Source organism: Electrophorus electricus, chromosome 11, assembly GCF_013358815.1.
Source record: "Electrophorus electricus isolate fEleEle1 chromosome 11, fEleEle1.pri, whole genome shotgun sequence".
Lineage (NCBI taxonomy): Eukaryota > Metazoa > Chordata > Actinopteri > Gymnotiformes > Gymnotidae > Electrophorus > Electrophorus electricus.
Window position 1 is genome coordinate 20485201 of NC_049545.1, and position 19368 is coordinate 20504568.

Sequence of the window (19368 nt, forward strand, 5' to 3'; positions counted from 1 at the left end):
TGCTCCAATTCCCAACATCACCTGAATGCAGAATTACCCACAGCCAAGTTAACATAAGCTCCACATGTGTAACCCAAGCATCTGCAGTGGGAGCCAAAAAAAAAAAAAGAGACCATCGCATTTGGACACTAGAGGGCAGCCAAGCACAACAATTTCCACCGCCACAGGTCCACGGGGAACACTGCCTGTTGCAGCAAGACGCTTAATGGAAGCTCTGATTAAGATTAAAATGCAAGCACTTACCAGCATTCACAATGGCATCTACCTCCAGGATGGTGATGTCACCTTTGTACAGAGAGACTTTGTCGCACAACGAGATAGGGTGTTCCTCCTCTTCCTCCGGTGCTGAGGAAAAGGGAAAAAAACACACCTGTCATATATGCTTTATTCATTTTGACTCAGTAATGAGCTTGCCAAGCCCAGCCTCTGATGGCGGAATACGTGGTTTTAAGTGCAGCGCATTTTCAAGTAAGCCAGGGGAAAGAGCGCGGAAACACCATGTGCGAGGTTATTTAAGTTCTAGTGTAGTCTAAAGAGTTGCGACACTGAACAGCAGAGCTAACAGCATTTGGCCTAACGTAAAGGACCCGCCCATTTGCTGAAGGACGCCCTAGCTCCAATTACTCCGGTCCTGTAGCCTTGATTATCTTTCAGACAACAATGTTGAGATTGTACATTCAAGTCCTTATTTCACATCATTCCAACAAGAACACTTGTGTATACACAGCTATGTACTCTGCGACCCTTCCTGTATGGCTGCAAGTACTGCCACAGTTACAACTGCTACTACCGCAGCACACACACACACACACACACACACACACACACACGACCCTTCACCTCAGCACTTGTACTTGGTCATTTGTATTGGCGTTTATGTTCTTGCTGAGACTGTATTACAACTCTGACTCAACGCAACCGCAGGCTTGCTACAGACGATGTCTCATCGTACGGCTGTATCAACAATAAAGGCACCTTGGATCTTTTACAAATCAACCCCAAGGAAAAAATATATATAGTGGAAAGGCAGTGTGCACGACCAATAAAATCACACCTTGTGACCACATAAATAGATTATTTTGATCATAAATGTTCATCTTAAATAGAGCTCTAAACGATACTGTAATTTCAAAATTACAGGCCCAAAAGATATACATGACCCTAAAATATTAATTAATTAATTAATTAAGGGACGCATTATCTACTGTAGTACTGCAGGTCTTGTGGCTTTTCAGCTTTATAGATTAAAGCATGTAACTCACAAACAGTAAGGGTTAACGTATACACACTGTATAGAGAAAAAAAACAACACACTGGAGTTACTGAGATCAATCTCATAATAATCCTCCGCTAAAGTTCCCGGTCTGCCAAGTTCGCCTTTACACTAAATTACACAAAAATAGCGTATGATATAAAAGGGTAGGTGAGGCTTATTTCTGCCTGTGGCGCTTCCTACCAGCTTTCAGAACAGACATAATACCGCCACCTAGTGTACATACGAGGTATTACCTGCAGGACACAAATGCAGAATAAATTCAGACAAAAATATGTGTTCTGTAATTACTAATATATGATCATCGGTTAGTACTTTGCTATGCCTCAGTTTACCAAAACTATAAACCTTTCCCCTCACTCAAATTCCATGTTAGCTGCATTAAGCAAACAGCAACACAGTTGTTATAATGCAAGTTTTGAAACAAAAAACAAAACTTTATATTTAAACATCAGTGACTTTGGGTAACAACTCAGTGACCCATTGAGTCATTACATAAATGTACAATTCCCAAGTCAAGCTCCAAATAATGTTGTGCTATTAATTATCAGTTAATTAATTCTGTTTTGGTCAGCCTAAACCAGTAATGTACGACAGCTGTAAACATATTTACAGCATTTAGCAGATGCTGTAAATTTAACATAAAAACTTTAACATTTTAGATTTTCGTGGACATTAAAGCAACAAGAAAAAAAAATACTATCCCATCAACACAAAACTAGCCAAGTAACTGTAATGCTGTGTTCTGGTGTAATCAAAATTCTGCATGTATCTTTAGGACTCAACACTGGCTCTCACAGATCACCCCAACAAGTACTTATTCCATGTTTATTTGCAAGTCTTCCTGGGTCCCCTCTGTCCTGCTCATTGCATCTCTGGGAGTTGTTCTCTGCTGCTGCATTTGGCTGTATGACAACATCTACTGTAAAAAGTGCCATGCAGATAAAATTGCTACAGCTAGGGCAGAATTGAGTAGTACTGGCAGTTCTTACTGTACAGACTGGCAGGCAGAACAGTGCAAGCACAATGGCTACAGAAGTCTCCAGTCATATCAATCAGGATATGTTCAACATTTTATGGAAACAGTAGCCATACTGATAAAATGTCATGTCATTTTAGGAAAACCTATTTCAAATTCATTTTGAAACTACATGTGGTGGCCATGCCACACTTTTTAGAGAGTAATTGGTAAAAGTAAAAATTTGTGGTCAAAAATATTGTGCGTTTCTGTAGGCTCCGTCATGCTTGATCCAGTTAACAGTTTAGGGCAAAACAGAGTATCGTGTAACAGATGTCAAACACACATCAGGTAGAAGCAGACGTTCGTTTTTACACCCAACGCTAGCTGAACTGTTAACTTACTATGATAACCGTCTGCCAGCAGCACTCTGAGAAACACCTGGCGGTTCATGAGAAGCAGCGGCAGGACAGGGCCGTGCTCGGAAGGGCCCGACAAATGCTGGCCAAGCTGTGACTAGCTCTGCTTCCTTACTCGTCTCTGGCATGTTTTTGGAGAACGTAAAAGACAAGTTATCATGCTGCCGCAAACTTAAGAGTCACTATTGAATAAAAAATAGCAGATCTTGGAAAATATACAGGGCCACATGCCCCTTCAGTCTGAATAGTCATGACGCCTTCACATTTACATAATATTCAACTCATTTACATAATTTTCTAACAATTTGCATAATTTCCCACAACAGTTGTGTACCCATTGGATCTTATACAAATGCCCATTGCTAATTTCATTAAATCACTTTTCCCCCCCCCATGCAATTTTACACATCTGTCACCAGCCAAACCCTTTTGGTAGGCATTTCCAGAAGAGCACTCCGTCAAGGTGAAGCTTACAGCATTCAGTATTTCCATTTTGGTGGAAATATGCCATCTTACAATCAACTGTGAAACTGATCCGGAGCAGTAATTAAAAAAAAAACAAATGTTTTTGGAACTTTCCAAAAAAGTATACTTTGATACTGATTAATTGAATCTAGTTGCTTTGAGCAGTCATGGGAAGCTGCTCACTAACAGCATTCTGCATAGGATGGCACCACAAAAAAAAACAAAAAAAAAAAACAAACAAACACCATTTAGAAGTAAGAAATGAAGCTTGGGTTAATATGACACATTTGAAAATAGTCATGTAGTAACAAATCACAGTAATTCAGTAACACAGTAATTTAAAACCACAAGTTCACAAATGCAGAGCATTTATTCAGCTCCAGATCAATCAAACGTTTTTGAAGACAAGTCATTAAAAAAATAAATAAATAAATCACTCCCAAGAATCAAAACTTGTCATTTTTCTTTCACAACTAGCCTGATCTCTTGCAAATTAACAACCCAAACTGACAGGTGGGCAAGCTTGACAGTGAGGCTACCACAACCCGTTTCAGGCCTCTTTCACAGAGACCTCTGCCCTGCATAGCACCTGTTATACCACCAGCTGTCGTGAAGAGCCCTGCTGGAGGAAGGTGGTGTTCAGGTTTATCTGAAGTGGCCTCATAAGCGCTTGTCCACAGGACATCGCCCGTCCTACCTAAAGCCCCTCACTGCACTGCGTTTTGCGAAATCCAAGATAGCGACACGCTCTAGACTCACGACAGTCCGCAGTGCTTCCACATCAACAGCAGATTTTTATTCAGTCATGGCCATCTAGTCTCTGTGCACCAACCGTTGTGGATTTTTTACAGATATAAAGGTACTTCCTAAAAGTAACAAAAAAAACAACAAAAAAAAAAAAAAAGACTTTCAGTTCTCTCAAGAAGGTGCTCGTCTCAACTCTTGTCTTACAGAAGGCAACCTGACACCCCAAAGCCAGTAACCCCAAAACAACTTGCTAAAACCAAAATCCTCTCTCCTGTCTTGAGCGGCCACAGACACACACAGATACCTTGTCTGGTTTTACATGGACTTTAGCCAGCCCATACAACCTGCCCTAATAATATAAAATAAATACAAATCACATTCCTCAAAATTCTGTTTTCTTCCACTGAATACCTAGAGTGCATTGTGTTTTAAATGCACCTTACATTATATAAATTTCAAAAATAACATTAATTTCAAGAAAAAGCTATTTTCTGCATGATAAATGTTAGGGGTGAGGTTTCACCTCACATTTTTCCTGCTTCACTAGAGCAGAATAAAACATTGGTCATACTGGTATAAGATGTTAAGATGAGAAAGGAAGTTATTACTGTGTACAAATACATTACCAGCTGAATACCAGGAGAGATTACATGAGCATTACAGAAAGGAAAACAAATGTGTTTTTCCACTCGGCAAGAAATGATTTAGCCAAAAGGAATATAGAACTGCAGTTTGTCGCCTTGACAGATTAAAACCGCACAACAAGGGAGTCAAAGTAAACTAGGTATTGCTACTTTAGCTATAGGAAGGATGTTAATATTTGATGCATAAGAAACAAAATCAAGGGAAGTTCAGCTTGCTTGTAAACAGATATCCATCACAACACACGGAATTTCGCATTTTTCACAACTCATCCGTAGCTGTGCCACTGCTTGTTTCTCAAGTTCAGTACTTGAGCTGTCCGAGTGTGCCAGGAGTTTTCCTCCGGGCACCAACACTGAGATACAGTCCTTCGCAAAGGTTTCGCCATGCTTTCAGCAATAATCACCTGAAGATGAGTGTCTGGATATGAATGTATTAAATACATGGAGAGCTACGATAAAGTAGGGGACAATAACTGTGCTGGTGTGATAAGGATTTAAGACTGTTCGGTAATGCGATGGGCCTGCAGATAGAAGCTGTTCTTCAGCGCGTCTGCCCATAACTGGTTGTTCTGACGCCTCTTGCCAGACAGCAGCCTGGAGAACGGGTTGTATGCTGGGTGATTGGAGCGTGATCCGATCTTATGAGCCCTGTAGGGCTGCAAGTGTGATTCTGATGATCTGCTCTGATGTTGTCACCAGTCTCTGAGGAGCATTGTAGTTGCCGGTGGAGCAGCTGCCATAGCAGGCTGTAACATGAGCAGACAGAATGCTCTCCATGGTGCACTAGTGAGGGAGGGGGAATGGGGGGGGGGGGGGGGGGGGAGTCAGGCCAACCTTCTTCAGCCTCTGGCGGAAGTAGAGTCATTGGCGTGCAGACTTCATAGTTTTGTCAGTGTGGAGGGCCCAGGTGAGGTCATCGCAGACATGAGCAATGAACTTGAAGCTGCTGCCTCTTTCCACGGTGGCTCCAAGTATGTGGAGAGAGGCGTGTCCTCCCTCCTCCTGAAGGTTCCTAAAGTCTACAAATCATCTCCTACATCCTGCTGACGTTAAGGAGACTGCTGCAACTGCAGCACTCCGACAGCGTGTCGCTCTCCTCGGTCTCAACTCGTCAGTGATGAGGTCTACGCATCATCTGCAAACTCATTGCACTGGAGCTGCATTTTATTTGGTTGGAACGAAGGTGTTGAATGCCGAATTCCAATCAATGAACAGCATTCTCACATTCATATCTGGACAAGGAGAAATGTGAGAGCAGTGCGTATTGTCAACGCAATAGCCAATAAGCAAACTGGGTCCAGGTTGGTTGGTAGAGGTGAACACATGGGTTCTTGCTAACTGCCCCAGGAACTTCTTAATGGTTGAGGTCAGTGCAACAGGATAGCCTTCATTCAGGCCAGTGATTTCTGGTTTCTTAAGCACCGAGATAACTGTGGTCTTTTTGGAGCACCTGAGGATTTCCCAGAGCCTTAAGAAAAGCCTAGAGAGGTAACTAAACCTCTGCTAATTGGCCTACACAAGCTTGGAGAACTTGACCGTGGATGCCACCAGGACCTTATTGCTTCAGGCGTGAATAGGAAGTGAGGGAATGTCTTGAATGTCTTATAGCAGGGTAGATATGGTTTACATGAGATAAAGCATTGCAAGAGATCAGCTCATCAAGTAATGGGGCAGATACTGTTAAGCTACCATGTTTCCTGCTATCCTAGTCAATCCAGGGTCCATTTGCCTCATGTGCAGAGATTAATGTACTGCTAGAATTTAGGCATATTTTTTCCTCATAATTTGTCATATTTGGGTGCACGTTTTCTAACCTGATTAACTCACACACTCCCTCAGTTCTAGCGCACACCTAAACCCCCCCATACACTCTCTGACGCTCAGTCTGGACAGTAGATGGCAAAGCCCACAGTTTATACTCCGCACAGACGTGTGCAGCCAAAGCTCAAAAATCAGTCATGTACCAGATCGCAAGAAATGGGGGGGAATATACAGAAGCTTTGTGTTAGCCATCCAAAGCACACAGACAAAAATACATTCACAGATGGAGAAGAGGCGATGATGGTCACTGCGGACTCCTTATTCAGAGACTTTAAAAACAGATGAAGTCAGCCACATGTAAATGGTCACTTGGAGTTGCAGCTGGACCAGCTGGTCCTATACTGGAGGCTATAGGCCATGAGTAGTTTTTAAAACATAACCTCAGTCTAACATTTATCAGGCTAGATCTTTAATTTGTTCAGATTTAAATTTGTTAAAAAGGTTTGTGACCACTGCTTTAAGAACACTAAAACTGAACGCAGTTCAGATTATACCTACAGTTCTAAAACAACTCAGCAAGACAACTTGCAATTGGTTGTGTTTGCAGATTACAAATTGCATATTTGCATTCAAATAGCATTTTACAAAAACTGCTCAAAGTGCATTTTAGATACCCGTTTGTGTTCCCTTACCCCTTTTTTGCGATTTTTGTGTGCCAAGTGATTGGCAAAGTCACAGTACTCTCATAATCAGACTTCACTGTGCAAGTGACAGCTTATAATAGCCTTTGTATATAAAGAGGCATTAAAAAAGTGCTTCACATACCAATACAAATAAGATACGAAAACATGTAGAATCTAATAAAAAAACTATTGTTTTAGCACTGGCATCTGCAGTGCCTGAGAAAACCTGTTTGAAAAACTGCGTTCTGAGATGGAATCTTGTTTTGCATCTACACTGATTTATTGAAACACTACTGAACGCCTTGTTACTCCAGCCAAATCTCTGTCCGTTTGGCTAAAAAGCATGGCTGAATCCGGCAAGTATCCTGCCATGGCAGGTGCTTGTACTGCGGACAATAAACCATGCTGTGCTTCCAAAAAAAAAAAAAACCTTATAATAATCATAATAAAACAAACATTAAGCACTTCCAACGTTTTCCAAAATGTAAAGAATTATGACATGTGAAGCAGATGAAGTGGGATGCAGAATTAGAGATGTTTCTCCTGAACAGATGTAGAAACGCAATCTGTATAATGCATTTAACTATTTAAGTAATATACTTTACATATGAATCGAGTAGATAAATGTTTAGCACTTAGAGATTAAGTAAAGTGGGTGAACCACCTTCAGGGAAATATTTGTAATGCTGGGCAATTGCATTAAACTCCCTTGCAGGTAATAATGCTAACTAGCAAACACATGTAGTGACTCAAACTTTTGACAGCTCATTATAAAGAAATATTGGACAGTGAAAACGCTTCACTATTTTGACAGCAGCAAATCATTATGATATGAAATCTAAGTGTTTATAGGTTTAGAATTTCACCATCAAGAAGATAAGTTACTGTAGCAAGGCCACATATCAGGGTAAAATGCCATCCTACTCCACCCCACTCTGGCCAAACATCACTGCTGTACCAAGAAAAACGTGCAGAGTTTTTGGATAACAGGATTAAATTATAAGTTTCTCATAAAAAAAAGAAAAGAAAAGAAAAAAAAAAGAAATGCAATGGTATATCATCATAATTGACCAAGTAGGATAAATCAATACTTTGCCGGTGGAGAGGGTTGTAACCCTTTCCTGGTCCTTATCATTTATCCAGGCTTCTGCATACAAGCACTCACACACTGAAGTAACAGCTACCACACGGTTTACTTTTGCTAACAACTTGTTAAATAACAAAATATCATTAACACAGAGCCCACTGCATCGCTCGAAAGTGAAGTCATGACAACTATGGTAATGCTATAAACTTAACTGAGCTCCATGGGCCACTGTAGATCTTAGAGGTGGGCTTTGTGTTCATTGGCAGGAATAGTGAATCCAAAGTAAACTTAACAATAAATATTTTTTAAAGCAAGTTCCAGTATTGTGCTCACATGCTTAACTAGAGGTGATGTTTCTTGAATCTTGACTAACGGAAATAGATGCATTCTCTAATGCGTTCTCTTCCCTTGTTAATTTGACTGTTGATTATCAGGTGAGTTTGGATTATGGGGTATACCTGTATTGTTGACATGCTGCCTCCAGGTGGGTATCTTGTCCAAAGCCAAATAGTTGCTCCCATACTCTTTACGTCTTTCTTCCTGTCCAAGACTGAGCAAACGCTCTGTGGAATTGAAAACGAAACGGTTATGTGAAAAGCACTTGCAGGATTTAAACCAAGTAAGTCTTCCTTGCACTTTCTAGAGGTACTGAACAGCAAGTAGCCTGATATGATGACTATTCCAAATTCCACTTCAGTAATTCAGACTGGTGCAGACTATAGGTCAACATGTTGAGAACCTACTCAAATATTAGTCAAATATTTAAATCAAATAAATCATCATCAAATATTTACTATACGGCTTTAATTCTTGTTCATCAAGAAGAGTCAGCCTGGTTAGCAATCAGCAACCCTGATAAAGGCCTATGTGCTGAATTACATTGGTTTAAATTTGGATTCAAATTAAAATTTCTACAGACTTTGATTAAACTTTTACATGGTATGTCCCTTGGAAAAGGTCAAAAGGCCATCTGTATGCTGCCAATTGGCTGCTTTAAGGGTGAGGGAGGCATCAGGTGGAGAACTCTGTAGGAAATTTAAATGAAGACCACAGAGCAGGAGTGTTTATTCAAATGGGTGGGACTGTTCCTTAATGTAACTTTACATGTGGTCTGGCCAGAAAAATTCTGTTTTGTTAACACTCCTTTTACCTTACAGTACAGCATAGTTAAAATAAACGACTATGCCAAAAAACACTCCCTGAGCCAGAGGAAACCTGCCACCATCAGAAACGGGGTCCTACAAGCCAGAAGCGAGCAGCTGACGCTGATGCTGGAAGCACATCCAAAACTCCTGCTCCTCAGATTGCTGTTGCTGCGCTTGTTTAGAGAACGAAGACAAATGTTTCTGTAAGTGCATGTCAGGAACAGGCAGAAGACATGGGCGCTTCCTCCCCAAGAAGACAGGTCTGAACCTTCGAGATGCTACAGTCAGAAGATAAACCAGAAAGAGGACTGGCGTGGGACTGCCACAGATGGAGAAACAAAACAAAGGAAAACAACAAAACAGCCATGACCTCCATGTCATTAACCCTCCCTGTCTCAATCCAGACCGATCTACCTGCCCCAGCGGTTTGTGACCTCACAGGACAAACCAGGTGGACTGCCCAACTCTCAACTGGTCCTGATGTCAGAGGACCCTGGTCGAACTGCACGGGATGAAGAGAGGACGCACTCAGGGAACTAATTAAGATTAGCTGACCATCTCCTTCAAGTCTGAGGGGCTAGCCATTGTGCCTGTGGTTCGTGCATTGTGTAGGACCCCATGGAATGGGACAGCATGCCCCTTTCTCCAAAGTGACACAAAGCAGAGCTTGCTGCGCTCGTAGATGCACCAAGCCTTACAAGCAAACTGACAAGCATGGGAAGTCACCAACGTTGCAGTGTCTGATGGGCAGGTGTAGCACAGGACCCCCGGTGGTCCTTATAGTCTATTGCAGTCGATCCAGGAAGAGGGCTCACTGGCAGGTATCCCAGAGAACTACACTTCCCTTCGTCCCTCCCTCCTCTCTGCCTCTCGCTCTCAGTCCTGCACGTCACATCAGGGTGGAGCGACCCCGTGGTTGTGGAGGCAGGGTGGAGCGACCCTGTGGTGGCGGAAGCAGGGTGGTCGAGTGACCCAGACTCCCCACCAACATCTGAGTACTACGGATTCACTTGGGTTTAGTCATGTCATTATTCTCGTTAACAAAGGACCAGATTAAACCAATATGATTTAATAAATTAGTTTTCCTGGCAGTGCGGTTTGGGCTATGGTCTGTCTGTGAAACAACACAATCGGTCTAGAGAGAGATTCTTAATTATAATTTGCAGTAAGCACAAGTTCACTATGCCTAAACTATAACGCTACCTCCAGACAGAGGTGTATGCTGGTTTAAATGACAATTTTTCCAAGCAGAGCTACCTGGGTTCCACATTATAAGCATGTAGGCCATCACTTTGTAGTAATGATATGTAATGCTGTTGTAGACATTTTGTAGTGAGATCATCATTCCCCTGACAGGACTGTCTGATTTTTTAAAACCAATAGTCAAACTACAAAAGATTATCAAATACTGTTAACACAACACTATTGCTGTTATAAATACCTTCAGCTCCAGACTGTATGTGTTTCTGAGAGATTCATAACTGAAATATATTAAATCTTAATATTTTCTAAATTCTATAAATTCACCCATGTAAACACCATAGTACTGTGTTTATTGACATACTTCTTTAATGAAATGTTGTGCATTTCTTGCATCTCTCTATGTAAGCTACAAAATCAAAACTTTTTTTTGTACATGTAAGTACAAAAATAAATAAATAAGCGATGCCGATGTGCTCTTTACATTTTTTTTGGTATACATGTTCACAAACAGGTGTGCCTGGATGTTAAACGAAATGGCCAAAAGGCAGATTCATGTTGGTGTGTAACTAAGATCTCTAACACACCTCACTAATGCCGCCTCAGCACCTCATCTGAAAACGCTGGAGAGGACCACTACGGGGGGGGGGGGGGTAGTTTTTTGTATTGCTGAATATAACTTAGTGGCCTCTGAACGGCTCAGTCGATAGTATCTAGCTCGGAAATAAAAAGTTCCGAGCATGTGCAGTAGCAGAAAAACGATTTTACTCATCGAGTTTCGTTTTATCAATTGAATATGAATTTCCCAGGAAGCGCTCGCCAAAGCTGCGTATCGTCAATGTCCTTAACCGGTTTTGTGATGGGTGGAATAAGGTTTTTGGGGGGATTTTTCCCCCTTCAAAATCGACACCCAGGGCTTTTCCACCAAAGACTCGGACAGCAGTCCAGAAGGAACGAATCAGCAGCAGTGAGCCCGCTCCTAACTTCATTACGGCAGCGTTAACGCTTGCCAAAGCCGTACTCCGCACCGGGCACACGGGCAGCCGGGCAGCCCGACGTCCGCCTGGACGCGCACCGGGCAGACATCCGCTCATCCGCAGGCTCTTCTGCGGGGACATCCACAACAGTGGTCATTCCCACGGCGGGCAGAGGCTTACCTTTCTCTGTCCTCCATTCCCTTTTCTTTTTGCTCATGGTGCCGTGGTGCGTGGGCTTCGGAGAGATGGTTTTTGAGTGAAGCAACCCCAGGCTCACAGCGAGTGCGTCCGGCGAGGCAGGAGAAAGCGAAAGCGCTCCCGGGCGTGATGCTTCACCTGAGAGGCTGTCAAAATCCACTGGAGACCGGGCAACCCAGCTTGGCCGTGCCTTTAATGGCACGTCGGAGACGCGACCGGCCGATTGGGCTTTCTCGACAGGGAAGTGAGAATGTGATAGGAGCACTGGGTGGTGGCACTCCCGGCAGCAGCCATACGCAGCCGAAGAGGGTTAGGTTGATCTCAGTGAGCGCCGAAATGCGGTAGGCCAGAGACTGAGGAGCGTCGTGCGCATGTGCGGAGCTGCCACGCTGGACTTCGCCCAGCTGTATAAAAATACTAAATGATATTTGGCTCGTCTTCTCTTTAAATCTGAAATCATTCGTTTTACGTTTTTCGATCATAAAAAGCTGCTTTCTTGAACAAAAAAGGTATATATTAAATGTAGGTATCTTAAGTTAAATCTAATAGCCTAAGTAGTTCCAACCTCCAGACAGGTGAACAGTTACTGTACAGTGTTCAGCGGAGGTGTGTTCACATTTTTAAGGTTTCGCGACTTATAGCAGCCAAATTCGTGGTCATCTTCTGCTCCATATTGTAGTTTATATAAAAGAAGTGGTCTGAATTGACTTAAGCTTCACCGCTAACGGGTTGTGAATTTTAAAGCAGAAGAGAGAGAGAGACAGACAGACTGACTGACTGACTGACTGACTGACCGACTATAAGAAAGATCTCTTGGAAAGACTAATATGGGTCTAGGAAGTAATCCGATAGCTAGCTATTGTGTTGATCCTTAATGTGTATATTGAATATTCATAATGAATACATAGCCTACAGCCTAAGTGTTAGACGGACAGGGATGTGAGTAAACCAGGTTAAAAAAACCTTGAGAAGGCGATCTCCGGAGTGTCCAGGTGGGATTATGTGAGACAATTACAGATTAAAATGTTGTATATGTCAAATTCAGGCCCGCGAGAAAATACCAAATGTCTACTAGAGCTGGCCCGCCGGTAGACAGCGCTTGCACCGCTAATACTGCAAATCCCAGAATGCTGCGCTGGCGTGTCAGTCAGGACCCGCAAGCGCCGCCTCCTCTGTTGAGGTTGATTAGCGACCTCATGCTACCAGTCGCATCGGGCCACCCCTCCCAAAAATATCCAAACGAAAGGTGGAAAACAAGCTTTCTAGAAAAGTGGGAAGCAGAATATCTGTTCACAAATGTAAAGGACAGACCCGTTTGTCTTGTGTGCGGAGCCAACGTAGCTGTAACCAAATAATATAAGAGGACACTATGAAACGAAACACCACGACAAGGACGTGGACGTAGCGCAGAACGCCAGAAAGTAGAGCAGATGAAAGGACGTTTGGTTTCACGACAGACTATGTTCACAAAAGCCATAATTACAAAGAGAGGCTGCTGTAAAGGATATCTTTATTGTCGCAGGAGAGACTGCAAATTCAGACCGGCCCGTTAATGAGGGAGTGTTTGTCATAAAGTGCATGATCAAAGTTTGCGACGTCGTGTGCCCAGATAAAAGGCAATCATTTTTAAATTTGAGACTTAGCAGAAACACAGTAGCTGATCATGCATGTGATCTTGCCACAAATCTACATGAACAGCTAATGGAAAATATTTCATTGCATTCTCCCTTGGTGTGGATTAGAACAGCAACACATCTGATACTGCCCAGCTGTCAGTCTATCAATGGATTTTCACTGAAGGAAATTATTGTTAACCTGTGAAAAAAGATTACCATTGAAATTTAACAGAAGGCTGCAAATAGACAAAAAGGCATAATATATATTTATATTTTTACAATTTTTATTTAAGAAATGAATGCCACAGATGTCTTTTATTTGACATTTGATTTCACATATGTTTATAGTATTAAGTTTTGCTTGTTCCAGATTCAGTGTTTAAGCAACACTTTAAGTTTGTTTCCATATGAAAAGGTTCATCGTTATATCTGATGAGAAGGAAAAACTTCCTCAATTGTAGACATTTTTTCCAGCAAACATCAAGGTCCGCCCGCGACTTTGTCCAAGTTTTTAGCTTTGGCCCACTGTGTATTGGAGTTTGACGCTCCTGCTGTAGGGTATTTAGTAATTGCGGTAAACTACACGGATTGGTGAGTTTGCATGGGCCAGATGAGACGGGGCTTCAAGAAAAGTCCCCACGCCAGGGGATCTGCCATCTGTAGTCATCTGAAGTAGGAACAGCCATTCACTGAGATTATAAGCATAGGTGGGTCTATTTTATGTACAGGTTAAATCAACTAAATTAGCTAACATTTAAGTTAATTGATTTAATATGTACATAACGTTATATGAAACCTCTGCCAACGCACCTATGATTTCTATTAGACTGTATTCAAGCATAGTCCTATATCTAAAACCAGTCACTATATCGGCCAAATATGTATCTTTGCAGACCGGAGACAACCAAGTGGGCGATTCTTGCTCCACCATGGATTGACTTTATGTGGAAACGTCGGCAAAGGAAGCATCTGATAAGATTTTATTGCACATCCGTTTAGGCATTTCAGTGTCTGTAGTAAAGTTGTTTCTGTTATTTTAAGAAGTAGAGAAAAGGAGACAAGATGTTCCTCACCGTGTTGGCATTGCATTGATGTAGTATTTCTATTTCAATTTATTGAATTATTTAAATGTAAATAATTTTAATTTAAATTATTGTTTATTTATTTTAATTATATTTTTAATCTATTCTAATTTAATTAATTCAACTAAAATAAATTTATTGATTGAAACAAAGTAAGGTGATCATTCAGAGCAAGACAGTATGTAACATCAGTCTAAACACTTTAAATCAACTTCTGACTTATTCAGTGTTACAGTGTAGGCTACATCTTCACATACAACTCTCAGTGTTCCTCAAACTCAGCTTTAAAGTCATGTCGCTTGACAGGAGGTGACCATTATTATATATTTAAGTATTTTTCCACTCTCAATAAATTTCAAGTTGACCCAATGTATTCAAATAGTTACCCTCAATATTTCCCATAATAATATTCATATATTGATCTCATCAGCACAATGTGTACTCAAAACCACATGGAAACAACAAATCCTTGACTAAAAAAGTAAATAAATTGTGTAGATTAACATTATTTCTTTAATTGTTTATCAACATATAGAGGACAGTTTGAAACAAAAGCTCAGGCGGTGTGTGGTGAGGGGCAGTGAAGCCCAGTGACTGTGCCTCAGACACTATAGGCAGAAGGGCACTGTGTAACAGTGAACATGGTGATGACCTGGAGCTTCTGCTTATCAAGACAAGCTTGCAAAAACAGTTCCATATCCTCTCTGTAATCAAAAATACACAGAAAGGGCTCTTTGACCTCTCAGTCATCCCCCTTCAAGACCTCACTAAGGGCTTTCTGGTGGCCCTCTTCTGTCATAGGCAAAAATCTCAGCTCTACCACATGCCCACTGAACAGTGTCCAATTTCTGTCTACCCATAGCATAGCAATGGATAGAGCCCTTGCAGTTGCTGACTCCTGCATAAGAAGCAGAGTAAAGATTACAGAAATAACCAGACTTTGATTATCTCAGTCATAACCCAAATTAAACTGAGAAACAAACATTCAATCAAAATAAGATCGTACTTTATCGCCGGAGTAAAAGTCTTTCCTATTCACCAACAAGGTCAGAGTGAGAGTGGCATGCATGCCACAGGAGTGATTGGAGGAAGGAGGAGAGGAGCTGCCAGAAGCAACGTCATAGAACCTGCTGAAGGAGCAACTGCTGAAGAATGAGTTGTAGTACATGCAAGCACACACACATATCTAAATGGGCATTTGGCTATATTGTACTGAATGTGTTGTAATTAATTCATTTAGTGACCTGCATAAGTCAACCTTTGTCATGACTTTTAAAAGACAATTTCCAGAGGCATCCCCATAAAGCTGATAACAACGATAACAAACCTTAAAAACGAACTTTAGCTGCATTCCGACAATTTTCAAGTGTGCTAAATTAGCTCGGTTGCTACATTACAGGTAAACATTACAGCTAGCCTAATAATAACACACAGTTAACTCAAAAATACTGTATTACACACTATATACACAGCTAACATTATATATATATATATATAGATGTTTAGTCGTTAATCATGCTAAACAGTGTGTAAAACTGTGTGCAATTTCACTCATTACTTACAACTAATATCTTAATTTGGTGTAATGCCCAATCCATTTGGATCCAGTCCCACCTATTTGGAGCTGTACTGCCCATTTGGAGTTGGCTCTGGTCTGCAGAGATACCCTTCTCATAAAGGCTGGCTTGACCAACATCTTTGCCATTAATCATTTGGATGAAAATGCCCTCCTCTTTGCATAAGTGCAATTGCAATTAAAAATCTTGGAATAAAACTAGATACTCTTCAAATATACTAAACAACATTTTAGATGGCTTTATTTACAGCCAACTCAGTTGAAATGTCTGTATTTGTTTGTGTGTTAGTATTGTCCAAAAAAAAAAAAAAAAAAAAGACATCCTAAATTAGGTCGGCTGTATTTCAAATGTTTATTATGACTGTTATCCAAGTACTCTGCAAGAAAGAGTACGAAACCTCGTATATATTGTTGTTGTTGTTGTTGTTGTTGTAAATTTCATCAAAACTTACAGGTTACAGCCGCAAATCTCTGTAACAGTTTAGTCTTTATCCTGGGTCATTCTGGTAACATTTCACTAAAATAAATTTGAATAATACATTTGACTTCTAGTTAAATAAGCCTGTCATGAATCCCAAGGCCTGAACAGCTCTGAGTATTAGAATATTTTTAGTGGATAGCTTCACTGTATATTTTGACAAAGCTTTAAACCTTAAATTAAAAATCCACATTTTCAAGGGTTTTGTGCAATTTCTATCTTTACAAATAGCTTGTTTGGTTATTGTTATTGCTGTTGCTGTAGCAGATGACATTATTGTAGGAGGACTAGAACTGTGCGTGTGTTATAGAATTTCTGGGGTTAAACCTGGATGAGGTAGCAAGAACTACTTCCGGTGTACTGTTTCCCATGATGCACCAACAGGGGAGGGTTCAGTTCAAACCGGTCGAGAAATGGATGAGGAGTTGAGGAGTGAAGGGATGGTACATAAAAGTACGACTGTCGTCGAAATTGCTAACCCTAGTTCTAGATATAGTGAACGTTTCATTCCAGTAGGTCACTATAATGGTCAGAACAAAGGAATGGGAAATGCAGGGGAACCGGACACGGGACGGAACGGTTTGTGCTGCGATGATCCGGAAAACTCACCCGGTTTAAGGACAGACTTGAGTCGCCTGTCATCGGCTGGTACCGACAGAATTAGGGAGGAAATTCAGCGAGCAGCTGCAGTTCGAAAGCTGAACTTTCCTCAGAATACGACCCTGAAAGCAAGCGAAGAGGAGGAAATGGGCAAGAGCACCGGCGTGTCTGGAGCTGGAACCGCAGCAGAGAAGCTAGCAGACACCAGTGAGCGAAAGTCTCTCTTCCTTCTGAATGTTGCGAAGTAGCGAGGTTATTCTGGGCTTGTTACAGTAGCAGCCTGGACGCAACATACTAATTTGCTATCTTAGCTGTGTACCGCACAGTGAAGAAATCACTGTCTGAAATAATTACAAAAAATCGTTAAACAACATTTTCCAAACATTTACAGCATTTAGCTAATGCATTTATCCAAAGCGACTTACAATTGTGACAACTTCAGCAACTGAGGGTTAAGGGCCTTGCTCAGGGGCCCAACAGTGGCAACTCAGCAGTGGTGTGGCTTGAAGCAGCAACTTTCCAATTACAAGTCAAGTACCTTAACTACTGAGCTACCAAACATAATGCAATGTCGCCATCGATTGTTATTTCATGGTTTCTTGCACACAGATACTCCACCGGGTGAGCTGACCAGGCAGTGGGACTCTGACTTCAGGACGACGCCTGCGCCTCAGTCTTTATGTGAGGATGAGGAGAGCGTGAGGAAAGCCAGGGAGGAAGGCCGTGTGGATGTCGTGTTCCCTGGGAGCGTCACACAGGAGGGCTGCTGTAGGTTCGTCTGCGAGCTCCTGAAATGCGTCCTATACCAGCGTCAGCAGCTGCCCATGACCTATGAGCAGATGGTGTTCTTCCAGAAACAGGATGCATCCACACAGGTAAGAGTCTGTTCTTAAAGCATGGCTGTCACGTTTTGATTAAAGCTATCTTCAGGTCTGAGATTTTTTGGAAATTCGAATGCACCGCTCGTTTAGTGACTCACTTTTAACAAGACTTTATGCTGTGGAATGATAAATACCAAAATGTTTGTAAACTTTGATTTTCCTGGTATTATTTTACTGCTCCACACTTCACTGAAGGCTGTCGTGGCTTTCCGCTGACTTTAAACACGAGAACTAGAATCTTTCCACAACAAATTCAACCTGGTAACCCTTTATCATTTTCATCTAGCATGTTGCAACAGCCCGGTGCCTTGACATGGCAGCTTTCTTGCGTGTACAATATACAGTATTTCTCTTTGCATTTTTATAAAATAAAACTCCAGTTAAGGTGCAATATGGTTAGACTGATTTTGTTTTTTGCACCATCTGTGCAATTACTACTATATGAGATTTCTTTGACCAAAACTCCACCATTTCCTTCTACACAGCCAGAGGACGCAGTAGCCAGGAAGCCTGCAAAATCTTCTGGAGGAGTGAACTGGCGTCGGGGCCGGAGGACTTTGCAGGAGCTGGACGACGTGCTCATCCACCTGGAGGCACTGTTCTCCCTGAGCCGTGTGCCCCGGGTACTCTTCATGCTGGGGGGATCTGTGTTGCTTCCCGCCGAGCTGTACGAGATCAACATGGAGGCTGTGGTGGTGGGAGGCAGTGACGGAAGCTTGAGGACTTCCTCATGCCTGAGGCAGCTCTTCCGCACGCTGTTTGTGGCCGACCTGCTGTCCGACGTGAAGTCCGTGCGGCTCATGGCCACCACGGTCATGGCTCTCGGCCACAGGGACTGCGGCGTGCCGTGGTTCAAGCCAAAGCTCGACTTCAAAGTCCCTGCCAGGGTGAAGAGGCAGGTGATTTCATTAGCTAGCCGGAAGTCCGTGAGCAGCACCAGAGACTGGGATGATTATATATGGTTTCAAGCCCCAGTGACTGTTAAGGGCTTCTGTAAATGACGAGGCGCTAAAGTAGAGCCCCAAGCTAAGACATTGTGATGTTTATAAGGGTTCAGGAATCGATCAGTTACACCTAACCACATACTCGAGTATAAATACCTCAAAGGTTGTCATTTTTGACTGAGGAATTCATTTAAATTATTTTGAATTAAATTCACCCCAGATAAGCGACATACAATTAGTCAGTACTGATATTCCTTTAAACATTTTGCTTAATTTTAGTTACATTTTACAATGAAGAAATTAACTTCATGCTGGAGGAGGCATTTCTACATGTCAGTTGTCTCCTGAATGAAAAGTTTGGAAATTGTGTGGTTAGAAGAGCAAGGCTAAACTATTTCTAATTGAATATCCATGATTCTGATTTTATATCTAACCGGTTCTTTTATGCATGGTGCTATATGTTGTCACCTGTCTTTTTGCTGTTAATTTTTATCAAAGGACAAAGTATTACAAAAAGATGTCATTTCCAGAATATCAATGGACATTATAATTAAATATACTTTTTAAATTATTCATGTATCATATTAAGCAATACCAGCCTTCTCATTATGACTAAATCATGGTTTAGAGCTGT

The 19368-nt window shown here is 41.7% G+C and overlaps 2 protein-coding genes across 4 annotated transcripts in view; one reads left to right on the plus strand and one right to left on the minus strand.

The window, feature by feature from the left end:
• Positions 1 to 11795, minus strand: part of macrod2 (mono-ADP ribosylhydrolase 2) — a 486386-nt gene extending 474591 nt beyond the window's left edge. Inside the window, exons 1-3 of one of the 3 annotated variants that reach the window (XM_035531411.1) lie at positions 11540 to 11795; positions 8496 to 8600; positions 244 to 345 (exon numbers count right to left, since the gene is read on the minus strand). In XM_035531411.1, the coding sequence (XP_035387304.1) occupies positions 244 to 345; positions 8496 to 8600; positions 11540 to 11576 (244 nt within the window). In that variant the 5' untranslated portion in view covers positions 11577 to 11795. The remainder of the gene's footprint in view (positions 1 to 243; positions 346 to 8495; positions 8601 to 11539) is intronic. The other 2 variants (XM_035531409.1, XM_035531410.1) reach the window with 2 other exon arrangements.
• A 4732-nt stretch (positions 11796 to 16527) lies between these two features.
• mad2l1bp (MAD2L1 binding protein) lies at positions 16528 to 19313 on the plus strand. Its single transcript, XM_027025614.2, has 3 exons — positions 16528 to 17116; positions 17519 to 17784; positions 18276 to 19313. Exons 1-3 carry the CDS (start codon positions 16723 to 16725, stop codon positions 18789 to 18791), a joined length of 1176 nt encoding a protein of 391 aa, XP_026881415.2. The 5' UTR covers positions 16528 to 16722; the 3' UTR covers positions 18792 to 19313.
• Positions 19314 to 19368: the final 55 nt, after the last annotated feature.